The sequence below is a fragment of the Sphaerodactylus townsendi genome, linkage group LG02 (assembly GCF_021028975.2).
Source record: "Sphaerodactylus townsendi isolate TG3544 linkage group LG02, MPM_Stown_v2.3, whole genome shotgun sequence".
Taxonomy (NCBI): Eukaryota; Metazoa; Chordata; class Lepidosauria; order Squamata; family Sphaerodactylidae; genus Sphaerodactylus; species Sphaerodactylus townsendi.
This window is the reverse complement of record NC_059426.1, coordinates 20,732,291-20,747,377: the sequence shown is the minus strand read 5'-3', so window position 1 is coordinate 20,747,377 and position 15,087 is coordinate 20,732,291. Positions and strand designations below refer to the sequence as shown.

At 42.2% G+C, this 15,087-nt stretch overlaps 2 protein-coding genes across 4 annotated transcripts in view; one reads left to right on the top strand and one right to left on the bottom strand.

Moving 5' to 3' along the window:
* The window catches only part of LOC125426207 (aldehyde oxidase 3-like), a 343,943-nt gene that overhangs the window by 202,180 nt on the left and 126,676 nt on the right, over nt 1-15,087 (top strand). The gene's annotated exons all lie outside the window — the stretch shown is intronic.
* FAM126B (family with sequence similarity 126 member B) overlaps nt 5,551-15,087 on the bottom strand; it is a 67,241-nt gene continuing 57,704 nt past the window's right edge. For all 3 annotated transcript variants that reach the window (XM_048486433.1, XM_048486431.1, XM_048486432.1), the window contains one exon: nt 5,551-15,038. In XM_048486433.1, the coding sequence (XP_048342390.1) occupies nt 14,437-15,038 (602 nt within the window). In that variant the 3' untranslated portion in view covers nt 5,551-14,436. The remainder of the gene's footprint in view (nt 15,039-15,087) is intronic.

The window sequence follows — 15,087 nt, the reverse complement described above, 5'->3', positions numbered from 1 at the left end:
GGCTACTTCTATTCAGATGCCCTCACCTATTGACCTTGCTATCTTCATTGTTACTTACAGGTGTATATACTCCACTTGCTTTCCTATCAGATCCTCTGAAGATGCCAGCCACAGATGCAGGCAAAACGTCAGGAGAGAATGATGCTAGAACACGGCCATACAGCCCAGAAATCACACAGCACTGAAGTGATTCCGGGTGTGAAAGCCTTCGACAATACAATTTGTGAAACCGTTTGGCACTGTGCAGCCTTATTATTTGAGCAAAAAAGCCTTCCTGAATAGTTCAATTTTGCATTTCTTGCAGAAGGCCAGGACAGTGGGAGCTTTTCTGACCTCTGCATGCCGGCCATTCCACAAGGCAGGAGCCACATCAGAGAAAGCACCACACATGGTGACATGGGTGGGGTCGAGGGCAGTGGGGGTGGAGCCTGGAGGCATCAGGGGGTGGAGCTGGGGGGGCAGAGCCTGGGGGGCGTCCTGGAGACAATTTGTCTCTGGGCGCCATTTACCCCTGGTACGCTTCGGCTAGCGATCACTTTTCCAGGAAATTTCCAGGCCTCCACTTAGAGACTGGTAACCTCATTATCAACCTCCAGGTGGGGTCTAAAGTTTTCCTGGGATTACAACTGATCCCCAGATGACAGAGATAAGTGGCTTATTAGTGGCTCCTTCCCCTGGAGCAGGGGTCTGCAACCTGTGGCTCTCCAGATGTTCATGGACTACAATTCCATGAACATCTGGAGAGTTGCAGGTTGCAGACCCTGCCCTGGAGGAAACTACAACTGCAGGATAGACATGACAGCATAACCTCCCTACTGAGCTCTCTGCCCCTGAGCATTATTCCCAAGTATCCAGGAAGTTCTCAAGCTGGAGCTGGCAACTCTCATTACTTCTGCATGCTGATCCACAGCAAAATATCAAGCAGAGTCCGTGGCTCAATGGCAGAGCATCTGCTTGACATGCAGCTGGTCCCAGCTTCAATCCCAGATATCTCCAGTTAAAAAAGGATGATGTAAAAGATGTTTCCTTGAGTTTCTGGACAGCTGCGGCCAATCTGAGTAGTCCGTACTTACCTTGATGGAGCAAAGGGTCCTGAGTCAATGTAAGGCAGCCTCATAGGAGTTGGTCTCCACAAGTAAGAGATCGTGGCGAAGCAGCAAAACTCAAATTATCCACTAAATCTCATAGGCATTAGATTCTTCGGGCGGTTGACATAGAAACATCGTTTGAGGTTTCCAGGCTCATATGGTGCATTAGAGAGGAATAGCTGCAGTTCAAGGGTAGACCATATGCAGGGCTCTCCATCCTTTCCAAACTTGTGGGCACCACTAGGATTCTGACACAGGGTGATGGGCACAACTACAAATAGCCACCATGGGAGGTAGAACTACACGTATACACACACAGGAAGCCCAAGGGGAGGAGACAAGAGTGATTTTTTGAAAAAATGTATTGGGATAGAGAAGTGAGAGAGGGAACAGAACCAACACTGTGGTAGTGCGAGTACCCCCTCTGCCAGCCACCTGTGCAAGGTAGGCCACCTTGGCCCAATAAGGACTCGGCTACCCTTCTAGATCAAACAAGACACGACTCTGGTTTCTGTTCATAAGCTATTTACTTCCGTCATACTTAACAGGACTCCTGCAAACTTGAGCCCATGCACCACACACCCCTCCTCCCTCTTTCCCTGCCTCCCTTTTATCCTTCTCAGGAGGTTCCCTCCTACCTAGGAGCTCCATGCCGTAGCCTGCCAGTGGCTGGCAAGCTGTCCTTAAAGCCCTGCCAATCTGAGACTGGCTCTTCAGATTTCCTGGCCTTCTTCCTTGATTGCAGCCTCACTGAGGCTGTGCCAGTCCCCACCTACCCTCTAAGGCTGCTGATTTCAGCTTGGCTAGGGCTATGCTGCCGCCACCCTTTCCCCTGAAACTGCAGATGCGTGCAGTTCAGGCCTCCCTGTGAGTTCTCAGAAACTCCTGGCAACTTCCAGCTTCCTGGTGCTCTTGCTGGTAAGTCCAAGGGGAGGGCTGCCGATTGTAGAATGCTTCAGGGTTCCTGGGTGGGCATTTGTGACAAGAAGGCGGGCGGGGGGGGGGACAGGCTGCCAGGTGCTGGGAAGCAGCCCTGTCTTTGGACAGGTAGCAACTGCCACCCAAACAATGTTATTTTAACCCATGCTGCCAATCAGCTCTCCAGTGGCCAATCAGAAGTCCCACCTGCCCCACCCACTTTCTAAAAACACTTGATAGGTTCCAGGAGAGGGGCTGGCAGGCACCATGTTGGAGACCACTGTCATATGCTTTGCACATGGAAAGGGCCAGCTTCTGCAAAATTATCTTAGGAGGCAGGTATCCATAAAGCTCTCTGCCTGAAAGACTGGAGAGCTGTGGCTGGTTAGGTTCACATTGTTGACCTAGACAGATTGAGAGCCTGAGTTAACGATAAAAACAAGATACTCCTGATCTGATCTCTTCCAACTTTGCACTGCCAGGAGTCTTCACGTTGTGCATAGTGTGCAGAAGATTTCTGTTACCCTAACTCAGTGGTTCTCAACCTGGGGGTCGGGACCCCTTTGGGGGTCGAACGACCCTTTCACAGGGGTTGCCTAAGACTCTCTGCATCAGTGTTCTCCATCTGTAAAATGGATAAATGTTAGGGTTGGGGGTCACCGCAACATGAGGAACTGTATTAAAGGGTCGTGGCATTAGGAAGGTTGAGAACCACTGCCCTAACTGGATACAGCCTGCCGCACAGAAAATCAAGGATAGCTTTCTTAATGTTTGTAAGACTAGGAATGTAGCCCTTCCTGGTTTAAATACAATTAAGATGTGTACTGTTTATTTACTTTGTTTATACCCCACCTTTCTCCACAGTGGGGACCCAAAGCAGTTTACACTGTTCTGCAATTTATCCCCAAAACACTGTGAGTCAGCTTAGACTGAAAGGATGTGACGGATGTCTTTGGGCGCCATCCCCCTCTCCCCGCCCTCCGGTAAGCCTCCGTGAAGGGGAATATGCTCCATGAAGTGGACCCCCTGGTTTTTATAAAACCAAATGAAAAAATTAAAAATACTACTTTCCTTGGGGTAAATACAGGATTGAATAACAGTGCAAGGCAGTTGAACTCAAGACTTCAATACTGAAGTCTTAAGAGATCTATGCAGAAGATTCTCAACCCACCATTCTCTCCCATATACACCAGTATTTTTTAAATAACCCCCCCCCCTCATATTACCACAGTTTAAAAATAAACAAAACATGAGCCACAATTCCCTCAAACAAAGCTGTTGGGCTAATCTTGGGCAAAATAAAAACTGGCAAGAACATCATGGCAAACAATACAGGTAGGCAGTCAAAGCCTGGCTGAAGACCGCAATTTCTGGAGAGTCAACAAGAAGCACGATGGCAGAGGCCAGTGTGCTGGAACAGTTTGAATAGAGGTCCCCAACCTTTTTGTCCCTGTGGCATCTTTAGATTTCTGACACGACATGATGGGCACTGCCACAAAATGGCAGCCACAGGAGGCCACAGTTTACATCCACCACAATGAAAATCCTTCAACTGTGCTGGCAGCTGCTGCTGGACGAAATTTTAAAATTGCACAGCCAATCAAATGTCGCCTTCCTCTGCCGTGAGCTGGTCACTACCCCCAGTTCACCACATGTGCAGATCTCGATTTAACATTTATGCGTGGGCAATAAAAAGCATAATGAAAACCGCTCTTGGGAGATCACAGTGGTTTGACAGAACTGGATGGTACTGAAAAGGAAGTGTCTCTTTCAGAGACACGATTTTTAAATTCATATTGACCCTTACTGAACATAAACAAAGTATGGTTAATCACGAATTGCACACACAAGATTGAGCAACAAGGATCTCTTGAATGGGCAGTTCCTTGTAACCAACGTTCTTATCCTGGGGGTGAAATTCTTAGGCAGAAACTCTGAGCCCTTCAGGGGTAGGGCAGTTTATCAAATCGAATTAATAATAATAATAATAATAATAATAATAATAATAATAATAATAATAATAATAATAATAATAATAATAATAATAATAATAATAATAATGAGAGCATTCTTCTGCCTGATACCTGGGGCACACAGCAAAGCCCCAATTCTGAGTGAAAGTTCTTTTTAGTAGGGCACCAATAGAACTACTCTGGAGCTAAATGTAATCTTGCCCAATATCACATTCTAGACCTTTTAATTGATAGTGAGGTGTTTACATTATATCTTATGTAACAACTTTAATTATGTCATTAAAGGTTGTCTTGCCTCTTCTTTTGTCTAGCAGTATAAATCCCAGGAAACAGAACACTAGCACTGTAACTGGCAACCCATACTAAGCCTTTGCTGTTTGCTAAGATATCATTTGTATGATCGCAGGACCATGGAATAGATAATTAATCAGAAACATGGTTTTTCATATAGGCATTCTATTAAACTTCCAGCACTATGCGACATATGAGCCTCTCAGATCTAAAGCTAGTGTGCAAATTTCGGCACAAATTGGGTAAGAAAAAGTGGATTTGCTCTTAGATTTAATTTAGGTACAGTAGGAATGTAATGTGTACTCATTTATTTTTATTTTAATAGCTTTGACATATACACCAGTGTGGTTTGTGTATCTTTGAGGGTTTAATTCTTTTTTAAAAATGTAGATTACCTTATTCAATAGTTTTTAGACTAGAACACAGTATGAGTATTGCTAGGATAAACCAGGTTTCTGCACAGAACTGGGAGAAATTAACTTCTGATTTTCCTCTCAAGTGTAACCCCTATGTTCAGAATGGGATAACCTAGAAAGGGGTGGAGACCGAAAGCAGCAGAGCTCATGAAGTTGGAGGAAGCAACTTGATTTTTATAAGCCCTTAACATCTTGTTTAGGGGGTTTTGTGCGTGTATATGGTGAGAGTTCTTTGGGGGACCTTCATAATCTTGAATCCAGTTCTCCAAGCCTCTGGAGTCTTCATGAGCCAACCACCAGCAGGAAGAATGGACTTGGCATTATCAGACTGTAATTAGAAGGACTTGGAATTTAACTTGAACAGGATCTTGGAGTGTTAAGTTAAATGTTAATGTTTGGTAATTGTCATATGTTAAAGGAAGTAAACCATTTTGTTTAAAATTTAGTTGTTGCAAACTCCTTCCAAGTTCTGCCCCACAGAACCCGCAAGCTGAGGTTACACAAGCAGAGGAGAGAGCCCTGAAAAGTGGTGAACTCCAGAGGGAAAGTTCAGTCAACGCCACAACTTAGTGGTTAGCGCATTGCTAAAATTCAGCCAACGAGACTTCTTTCATTTCCACGAGGTGAGGAGTTTTTTGTTAATGCCCTCTCACATGTTAGACTGCCATAACCTCACATCCAATACACTGTACTAAGTGCAGGCACTATCACACAAAGCCAACACTTACACATTCTGTCAGTTTCAAGGGAAGTCCTTGAAGTCCTGTTGAACAATTCCACAAAAGCCCTGCTGAGAACCTACTCTAACAGCATTCAATCTTCATATGAAGGACAAGGTAGAAAATATGAACATGCACATTTTTTCCAGAAACAGCACAATATTTATTTTAAACATCTTTATATATTTATATTTATATTTATATATATATTTATATTTCTGCATTGCAGATGTTTCAATTTTATACATCTGTATTTACAATGATTTAAAATATTCTTTATCTCTGGCAGATATTTACAAGGTCAACAGTTAACTACATTTCACATTTTCAACAACAGTCAACAGCATTAACCAGGTTCAGTAAGACAGTTATAATAATGGCTTACATGCACCAATAGAATGATGTTCAAACATTTTAGCTGAGCTGAGCTGAGTTCTTCCAGAGGACTCACATTAGGTAACTGCATTTATTACACATCCATTTTTATTATTCCTTTGCCAGCACTAAATCCTGAATGTTTTGGGTGTTGTTACCAACATGCAAACTCATGCTGGTGGTATATTAACAGAATTTCCAAGTCCTTTTACCAAACAGATCGTGTTTATAGTAAAGTGGGGTGTTTTTCTGACAATGCTCCTTTTGCGAACGAGGTAAAACAGGTTGCATAATGCCAACACAGTAAAAATTCTTCAAAAATCTTAGTTCAGCGAATAAACCTTGTATAAGAAATAGAGGAGAGGGAAAAGGTCCTTCACTTTCAGAGGATTATAAAGCTGCTTGTCAAACTGACTGCAACTCAACAGGACAATACAAATCAAAACATTAACTGTAAAGCAGATCTTATTACAAATATTAAAAATTCGTTGGGGCATCTCCATTCACAACCTGTAATAAGTAATAGTCTGCAAAAACTATCCAGACCCATGCATCGTTGTTGATGACTGGCTGAATCAAGTAACTGACAGCATGGTAACCCCGCCTCTAGGTAAATGCAATGGTGTGTTCCCAATTACGAGATTTCTTTATAGCTGGCACATCGAGCCACTTTTCAAACAAAAAAAAAAACAGCTGACTCCAAAATGCCCTTTCCACAATGTTTACAATAATGCTAAGAACATCATAAGCAGTCTAGGTTTAATAACCTTCAAGAGCTGAATGAACACAGAAAAGTGCAAAGATCCACGAATCTATCCAGACCAGGGGTCTGCAACCTGTGGCTCTCCAGATGTTCATGGACTACCATTCCCATCAGTCCCTGGCAGGGGCTGATGGGAATTGTAGCCCATGAACATCTGGAGAGCCACAGGTTGCAGACCCCTGATCCAGACTGATTACTAAATTAGAAACTGATTACAGGTCAGAAACCGGATAAACTCTACAGTCCTGTTTATCTTAAATAAAAATTTCAAGTCAAAGGAAGGAGAGCTCTGTAAACTTAAGAAAATTCAGTAGTCTTCCTATCCCTGCGCCACCAATTTCAAGGCTATCGTATGTAGGATTAAGATATGGGTCTTTAAACTACCGGACTGACCCTTGATGGTCATGCCCAAATGAAGGAATCTTGGTCCCATCTCAATTAAAGCACCAGAAACTATTCTGTTATATGCTTAAGAGTAGCCATAGGATTTAAATGTATATTGAAACAAAACTGCACAAAAGAATCCTTGGAAACTCGGCTTTTAAAATAAATGACAGGTCAAAATACATAAACGGTATCCTTTTCAGCCCATTAAAACCTCTGTGCCTTGTAATTTAAATAGGACTATTCTCAGAAATTAACATCAGTGACTAAGAAAAACCACAAAGTATTGGATCTTAGGAAGTATAAGCAGAAGGCACTTGGACACAGATTTCTCCCCTCCCCACCGAGACTTCCAAACAACCAATGTTGGCAGTCATGTAAGATTTGCAAGGACAAAAAGTCACCCAGCCCAGGGGACTGTCACACTGAGCGAGGAGGATCAAGCAAAATAGCTCTTAATGGGAGCTTGCAGAAGAGGAAAGCGAGAGATGATATTATTGCCCAGTTTCTCCATCTTACTACAGTTGAATGCACTCCCGTCATTTGTTTCTTGATTGTGGGGTGGGGGCGGAGGCATGCTTGGGGAAGCTGGAAAAGATCTGCTTCTGCAAAGCAGCACACATATATTTCGCAGTAACCAATTCCCAAATTATCAAATATTACAATACGTATGCATCTAATGATACTTCCAGAAAAGGAGAGTAAACTAACTGCTAATTTTGCTTTTAAAGTTCTTTGAAAACTGGAGGAACTTTTCATCAGAGACAATAAACCAGAGGTGCCCAACTCTGGCACTTCAGAAGTTCATGGACTGCAGGGGCTGATGGGAATTGTAGACCATGAACCTCTGAAATACCAGAGTTGAACACCTCTGCAATAAACCAACCGATATAACCTATGCTTACCATCACCAGGATTTGATCCAATGGTTCCAACACATGGAGGGGTGCCATCTCTGCTTTCCTTTCTCCCGGCAGTTCTCTGCAACCCCTGATAATTTGCTGCCACCAGGGAAAATGCACTGTATTGAGCATGGGGAACTGAATAAAATTGCCCCTACTTCACTCTAAATTAGGGGTGTCCAACTCTGGTGCAGGGGCTGATGGGAATGGTAGTCCCTCAACATCTGAAGCACAAGAGTTGGACACCCCTGCTCTAAATGTTAGAGGAATCACTGGGGGGTATTCTTGCCCAGTTCTCCTACTGTAACTTCCAACCACTAACAGTGCCTTTCTAGGGGGAACAGAGAGTGCTTTGGGAAGGTTAGGAAGTAATTCACAATTGTGAGTGCCTTCAGCTTGTACAACCTTGAGATACAGCATTATAAGTTGTAATTTTGAAGATCGCTATGGAACAGGTTGTGATTTAGAACTATTCTCTGTCCCAATCACCCCTAAGTTTTCCAGTCATTTATTTTAAATGACTACACAAATCCATCCTTTGCTCCTGTATCTAAATGAAAGAATGTCACTGAATTTATCTTTGACTTAACATGTGGAAAATGGTTGTCTCACCATTTTTATCTGCATCTACTTCCAAAATCCCACTCATGTACAATTTGGAGATGCTTCAAGGGTGATGAATACTTTCTAGTCTAGTACATTTTAGAGGCAGATTATAGATTATTCAAGTTACTTACTGCGCACAAAGTTAAACTACTAAATGAAATATGAAATTATAGTGGGTATAAACAACCCAAAACTCATGGCAGAGACTTTTAGATGTTTTTATTTAACGATATTTTATTTCACTGCCACTCAGCAAAATAGGTCTTTAAACTTGAAGAGTTTGCAGTGAGGCAGGAATGCACCCCACCCAAAGAGAGCGTCAAATATTAAACCTTAAAAGTTTAGTATAAGCCTGTGACGCATCCCGACTAGCTCTTTGGAACTCAGACTTAAGACATTGTAGGATTAATTAAATGTTCCATTTCAAAATAAGCACAGTAGATGCAATCCACAGGGATCTGGCACATTTAAGACCTGAACAGAAGTGCGCAGATCCCGGTGGTGAAACATACATCTAAGCAATTATGTCTCAGTGATTTCAAAACAGTGTACATGCCTCCATCTATGCCAAAAAAGTTTATCTATTTGTTGTACATGGTGGGAGTAAAACAATAAATTAATCATGAACGGACCAGTAGAGGAGTTTACATACATAATCTATCTCTGCGTATCCATAACACATTTAATACTAGACAATAAGTTAACATGTCTTTGGCAATTTCACCAGTTGAACTTGAAAGTTTGCCTGACTTCCTTTTTAAGTACAGTAGCTGGTCACACTGTGCTTTGTACATTCCTGTATAAATGCACAACCTTTTCTGAAACCAAACATGCAAGAGAAAAATTATCCACATTGTTATATTGTTGACTTTCGGTGTGTTTGAGATCTCTTAAATAAAATACACTGTATATTACCTAACACCTGAACTGTTTTACAAGTTAAATGGCAACTGGTGTATTCTGGTGGGGAAGGGGTCATTGTAGTTTGAGTTATAATTTTGTGGTAGCAGTTCCTGCTCTAAAATTATTCTACCAGAATATATCTGTAGCCACCTGAAAAGTCTTTTCCCTGACAGGTAAATACTGATTATTAAAGATGAAACTGCAAACAATGTTATATATTAAGAGGTAAGAAAGATGCAGTAGCTTTGTTGCTATTTAGGAATACATTTTGCCTTAGGATCTTATATTATTGATTATATTTACATAGAGCATATAAACAATTGAGGCAACTGATTGTCAACACATGACAAATGTATGCTTCTATTCACATACACACACACCCATCACGTAAGAAACAAAAATCTTTCCCAAATTCTACTGTTCACAAAAGTAGTGCAAAAAAAAAAAGTCCAAAAACATGGTTAGTTTCACTACCTGCAGAGTCAAAACATGTGAAATCAACTACTTTAAACCTAGAACAAAAGATTCAACATGAAATGTCTGGTTTATGTTATCAAACACCACTACATTTGCAAATCCTACAAGGAGCTTATCTGACACAGATCCACTATGACGTGAATGTATCATTTCCGTGTGTACAAGTTTCATGCTGAGAAAACTAAACCAGAGAGCTGCCTGTAATATCTGCAGCGAATGAGGTCCAATGTTTTCAGAGTCAGCATAAGATTTGGTCTTGTTTTGTATCAATCCAGCTGCTTTCTGCCAAGCTGTGGTGTGAAGGCAATTCTGAGAGGTTGTCCAACTCTAGAACCAAAAGACCAGCCATTTAAGTCTGCTGACTAACTAGTAGTTGGATGGTTACTCTTTCCTCCACACCTACAATGGCTGAAGAGCCAAAAGTTACATGCAAGTTCAACTGATATGCAGTGATCTTCCTCCATAGTGTATGCCAACACCCACCCACCCACCCACCCCACACACAAATTGCATCATTTTACCTACTCCAGCTTTCATTTTCAGAACAACCTTTTCGAACTAACATTCTTCCACAGGTCCTTGAAAATTTATACATGAGGAACCTTTTGTTCGTCTCATGTTAGCTGCACTTGGAACAAATCACTATTAGGAGTTGCCATCACAATGTAATTGGAGCTATGACATAACAGAATTGCTTGGAGCAAAGATCTGTATATATAAGTATCTGTTTTTTGTCATTGAAAAATATTTTGTCCAACACATCTCCTTTAGGGTAAATAGCTTTTTTTGGCCAATGCTAACAGCAATTACCTCATTTGACAAGGCTAACATATCCATCTTAATTCAATGCCATTTCATCTCATTCCCATATCAATTCATCGAGCACAGAGGGTTAAGGTGCAAAAGTTTCTGCACTCTCTTAACCATGGCTAAGAGAATAGCAATATCCCTCAAGCTCAATATAATCCACCTGCCTCACTCACTCTCTTCCTTTGAGCATTAAGCCTGGTTCAAACTGAACATGAACCATAGATAGCTTTAAACCAGTATTTGAGACCCTGACTAGAACTAGGCCACCATCTCTGATTTAAAGCTAGCTAATCTTGAGATATATTTCTGTGCAGATGCCATTGAAAACAAACGAAAGGGAGGAATTTCAGTAGGAGAAGAGAAGCAGGTGCATGTAAGCCTAAAGAGACTTTCCAGTCCCCTAACAAATGGGGTAACACTTCATCTACACTCAGACACTGTTTATGCCTACCCAGCATCCAAACAATGCTTTAGCATAACTTTGGAACAACTTTGCATGGAGCAGAAGACACTAAAGCAGCAAGAACTCAACCCACTAACACGACTGCTTAATTTCAGTGAACAAGGGCCCCCCCCCCCCCCCCCGCCCTGGGCCCAGCTTGCTTGGTTTGAATAAGTTGAAGAACAAGTGTGGAGCTGTGAACCTGACTTCCAAGTGGTACTGTGGGGGATGGGGTATTTAACCTTTCCCCCTGATTCACAAGAAATACAAAGCAGCTCTAGGGATATGATTTAGATCGTGGAAATTGCACAGGAGGAAACAGTGATCCATGGCGCCACATCCCCCAATCAAGCAAGCATCTCCAACCAACTGCTTTGAAGTCTAAACAAATTTGTATGGGAGCACAGCCACACAACTCCTGCATCATGTCTGCTTTGATCCAATGAGCCACACATTTTCAGTTGCATTCATCAATTACAAGACATAATTCTCTAGATGCTGCAGTTATGGGAGCAACAAAGAGAGAGAAAGAGAATCTACAACAATAATGGTGAAATGAAGAACAGCAAGCAAATATTAAAATATGCCAAAAGGAAGTGAAAACAAAGAAAAACAAGACATTTTACCAAACAGAAAAAAAAATATTGATCAGTTTGAGTTGGAATGCTGCTATCTGACCATGCCATCCCTAGAAATTACTGTAATTTAAAACAGAACACAGACAAGAAAATTTTTGTCATTTAGTGCGTTTGTGTGTAATTTATATGCACTGTAAGACAAAGACTTACAGTAAAAAATGATCACTCAAATGGGAGAGCAGGGCTACCAACCACCAATATGCTTAATAAGCAGTTTTTATAGGGTGCATGCACTACAACTATCTATCAGAAATACACTGTCTTGTTCTCGTAAAACTAGCTTGAAGATTTGACATCCGTCTTCCCAAGGACGCAACGTAGTGAAATTGTCCTCAGCACCGTCACGGCTGTTTTTTCCCTCTTTGACTAATATTCATTTTTAGGGCTTCGTCTATTCAGAAAACAGGGCAGATTCCAAAGGGCTCTTGTCAGACTCGAGGGATTTTTCACCTCTCTGAACATATGGTCTCACCCCACTAGACCCTCTGTTGCCACATGGCTTTTGGAAGTGCCTGCAGGTTCAAAAGCAGATGGATATGTGGTACGATGGGCTACTGTTTGTTTAAAAATACAAACCCAACCCATCTTGGGCATGCAAAACAAATCTTGTGGGGCCTCTGGATCCCTGACATGGTTTCTACTCTTCAAAAAAGGGAAGTGTTTCTGCAAAGCCACAAATTCTGGTTAAGCGTGGATCATGCCAGGGCCGTAGAAAAAGAAAGGAACCCATCACCATTATATGAAAACGAACACTTTCCGAAGCACCTCCTTGGCATTACCCTTTAACAATGATGTCAGAGTCAAAAAAGAGGCTTGGAAAAGCTAAATAGCACATATATATTGATTTGCAATTAACTAGTGATTCACAGATCAGCTTTCCTGAATCTCCATTATATGATATTAAATAGTTTAGCATCAGTTTAGTTTCAGTAAGGGCCCTTCCAGAGCAACCGTTCTAACAACTGCGCTAAAAGAAGTTACTATTTGCTTGGCTAGGTTTCTTTTCAAGAAGCCCAACTTTTGTTAGAGAGTCAGGGAGGAAAAGAGGAACAAACAAACAAAACAAAACAGGTTTGTAGTTCATTACGTTTAAAAATGGTTTTCAATACTCACTACCAATATAATGGCACTTCAGAGTTCTGAAGGAGTTCTAATTCACCAAAAATAGCTTATTACCTTTTTACTACCCCAAAGCTTCTTCATCCAATGTAATGAACCCAAACTACCAGTGGGGGAAAATATAACTTCCATTCATTCCACAGATTAATAAATAACCTGTAAAATTCCAGTTCAACATATAGCAAGGGATAAAAAATTAACGCACATTGCCTTTTGTTTCTTAAGTATACAAGACAGACCAAAACATGATCAACATTTTCCTTTGGAATAAGAAACGCAGTTTAAAGTAGAGTTCTACAGAATTGGCGCCAAATATGACCCACACACTAGTGACGTGGGCTCAAAAGTAGAATCGACAGCACAAGTTCTCAGATGATCAACAGTAGGGGCAAACCCACTACTAGATACGTGAAACGATCACAAATGCACCGGATTAATCAAAAGATAGGCAAAGAACTCTTCCTCTGGGACAGAAGACTGCTAACACACTTTCCGTTTGCACGGTGTTTTAAGGGAACATTGATGTTTCAGTTTTAACTGCGAGGAGTCACCTCTGTTTCCTGGCACATCATGCTGGCGAACGCTCCCATCTTGACTGCAACCTAATTTAGTCACACCACTCTAAGGACCCTGAAAAATTCTCCCACTTCGCCTGCAGCTATTTTTGTTCAGTTCGAGGATCACCGACTTACAAAAATAACATCTTAAAAGGAACAGCAACCGAGTAGCTTGGGAAAACCAGGTGCCCCTTTTCCATTTCTCTGTTATGATAAACATAATTCTTTTTTTTCTCAAAGTCCTCGTGTATATATGCAAATACAACCCTGTGTCCTCAAGGAGGGGGAAGACATGTAACAAGAAACATGGCTACAACGCCATTAAAAGTGTATTGTAACCTACACTGTCTACTTACTGCCCGCTCCTTCTGAGCGGAGTGGGTACCAACTTGGTAACATGCACGTCTCAGTTGCTGAACGTTAAAAGTTTAGGGGGAAGAGAGTGAAGAACGGCAGAGAAGGAGGACTACTCTCATTTCAGTGACAAAGTGCATTTCGACAGCCACCAGCAGCAACGACAGCATTCCCCTCCCTCGGAACTGGCTGCACGAACTCAGAGTCCAGAAGTTCCACACCATCTCTGAGGCACTCCTGGTTCCAAGAAACAAAAGAAAAGTCACAATCCAGTAGTCTTTGCAGAACTGCAGATTGAGAAAACTAACCCGTTTCTATTTCTCAGAAAAGCCAAAAGCTTCGTTTTCATAGGGATCACATTCACCATTTCCTCTGATCTTCTCAAGACTCACAGTGTTGAAATGGGACTGATCGGCCTACAATGGATTGCACATCACCCAAGGAGAAAGGAATGCATGGAAAAGGCAGATAGTACAATTTCATACTGCTTCACAATCACAGGGGAGGGGAGGAGGCAGGAAAGGGGTGGGCGAGAGGGACTGGAACATGAGGTTTTATTGCTGTTTCAGTACAAAATATAATGTGGTATCTAAAATGAATCGAACGAGATCACAAAAGCCAGGGGTTTTCACACCGTATAGGATAATAGCTGCTGTTGCTGCTCAAAGAGGGGCAGGGGCAGGGGGGGCAGAACAACAAAGCTAAACTTGGGATATCAATTGCATATTGAAACTCGGGGATCGGGACTGCTTGGTCAGAGGAGCTCCTGGCCCGAGGACATCCTTCCCGTTTCCAGCTTGGCCTAAGCGGTCCTCCTGTAGACTAATAGTTGAAAACCTATTGGTGTTGCCAGACGCCAAGTTAGTGACACCCTCACTGCCTAGGCCAATACCAGAACCTGCTTGACTGCCATTCACGTAGTCAAAGGATCTACTGGAAGAAGCACTGGCAGTCCGGATCAGGCTCACGCTACTGGCTTTTGGCACCACCTGCCCAGCAGGCAGGCTGAGGTGTTTCTTCGTAGGAGTCAGTTCAACCGCATCTGTCCCCAGGTCGACCGACTGGTGTAGGTACGGCTTACGAGCAGGCTCTCGGGGGCTCTCGCTGGACTTGGTAGCTGAGACTGCTTCTTTTTCCTTGGCTGAACGGCTATTTCCTCCTTTCCGTAAGCTTCCCCTCTGGGATGCAGAGGAAGGAGGTTTGGTCCCAACCGGCTGGCTGCTCAGGGATGCCCCAGATGAAAACCCTTCATCGGCATCATTCAGATTGATGGATTCTTCTCTTCCATTGATACCATCAACATCTAAAAACCCAGAACAGTAAAGAAAAACAGGCTGAGAAACTAACCTCTT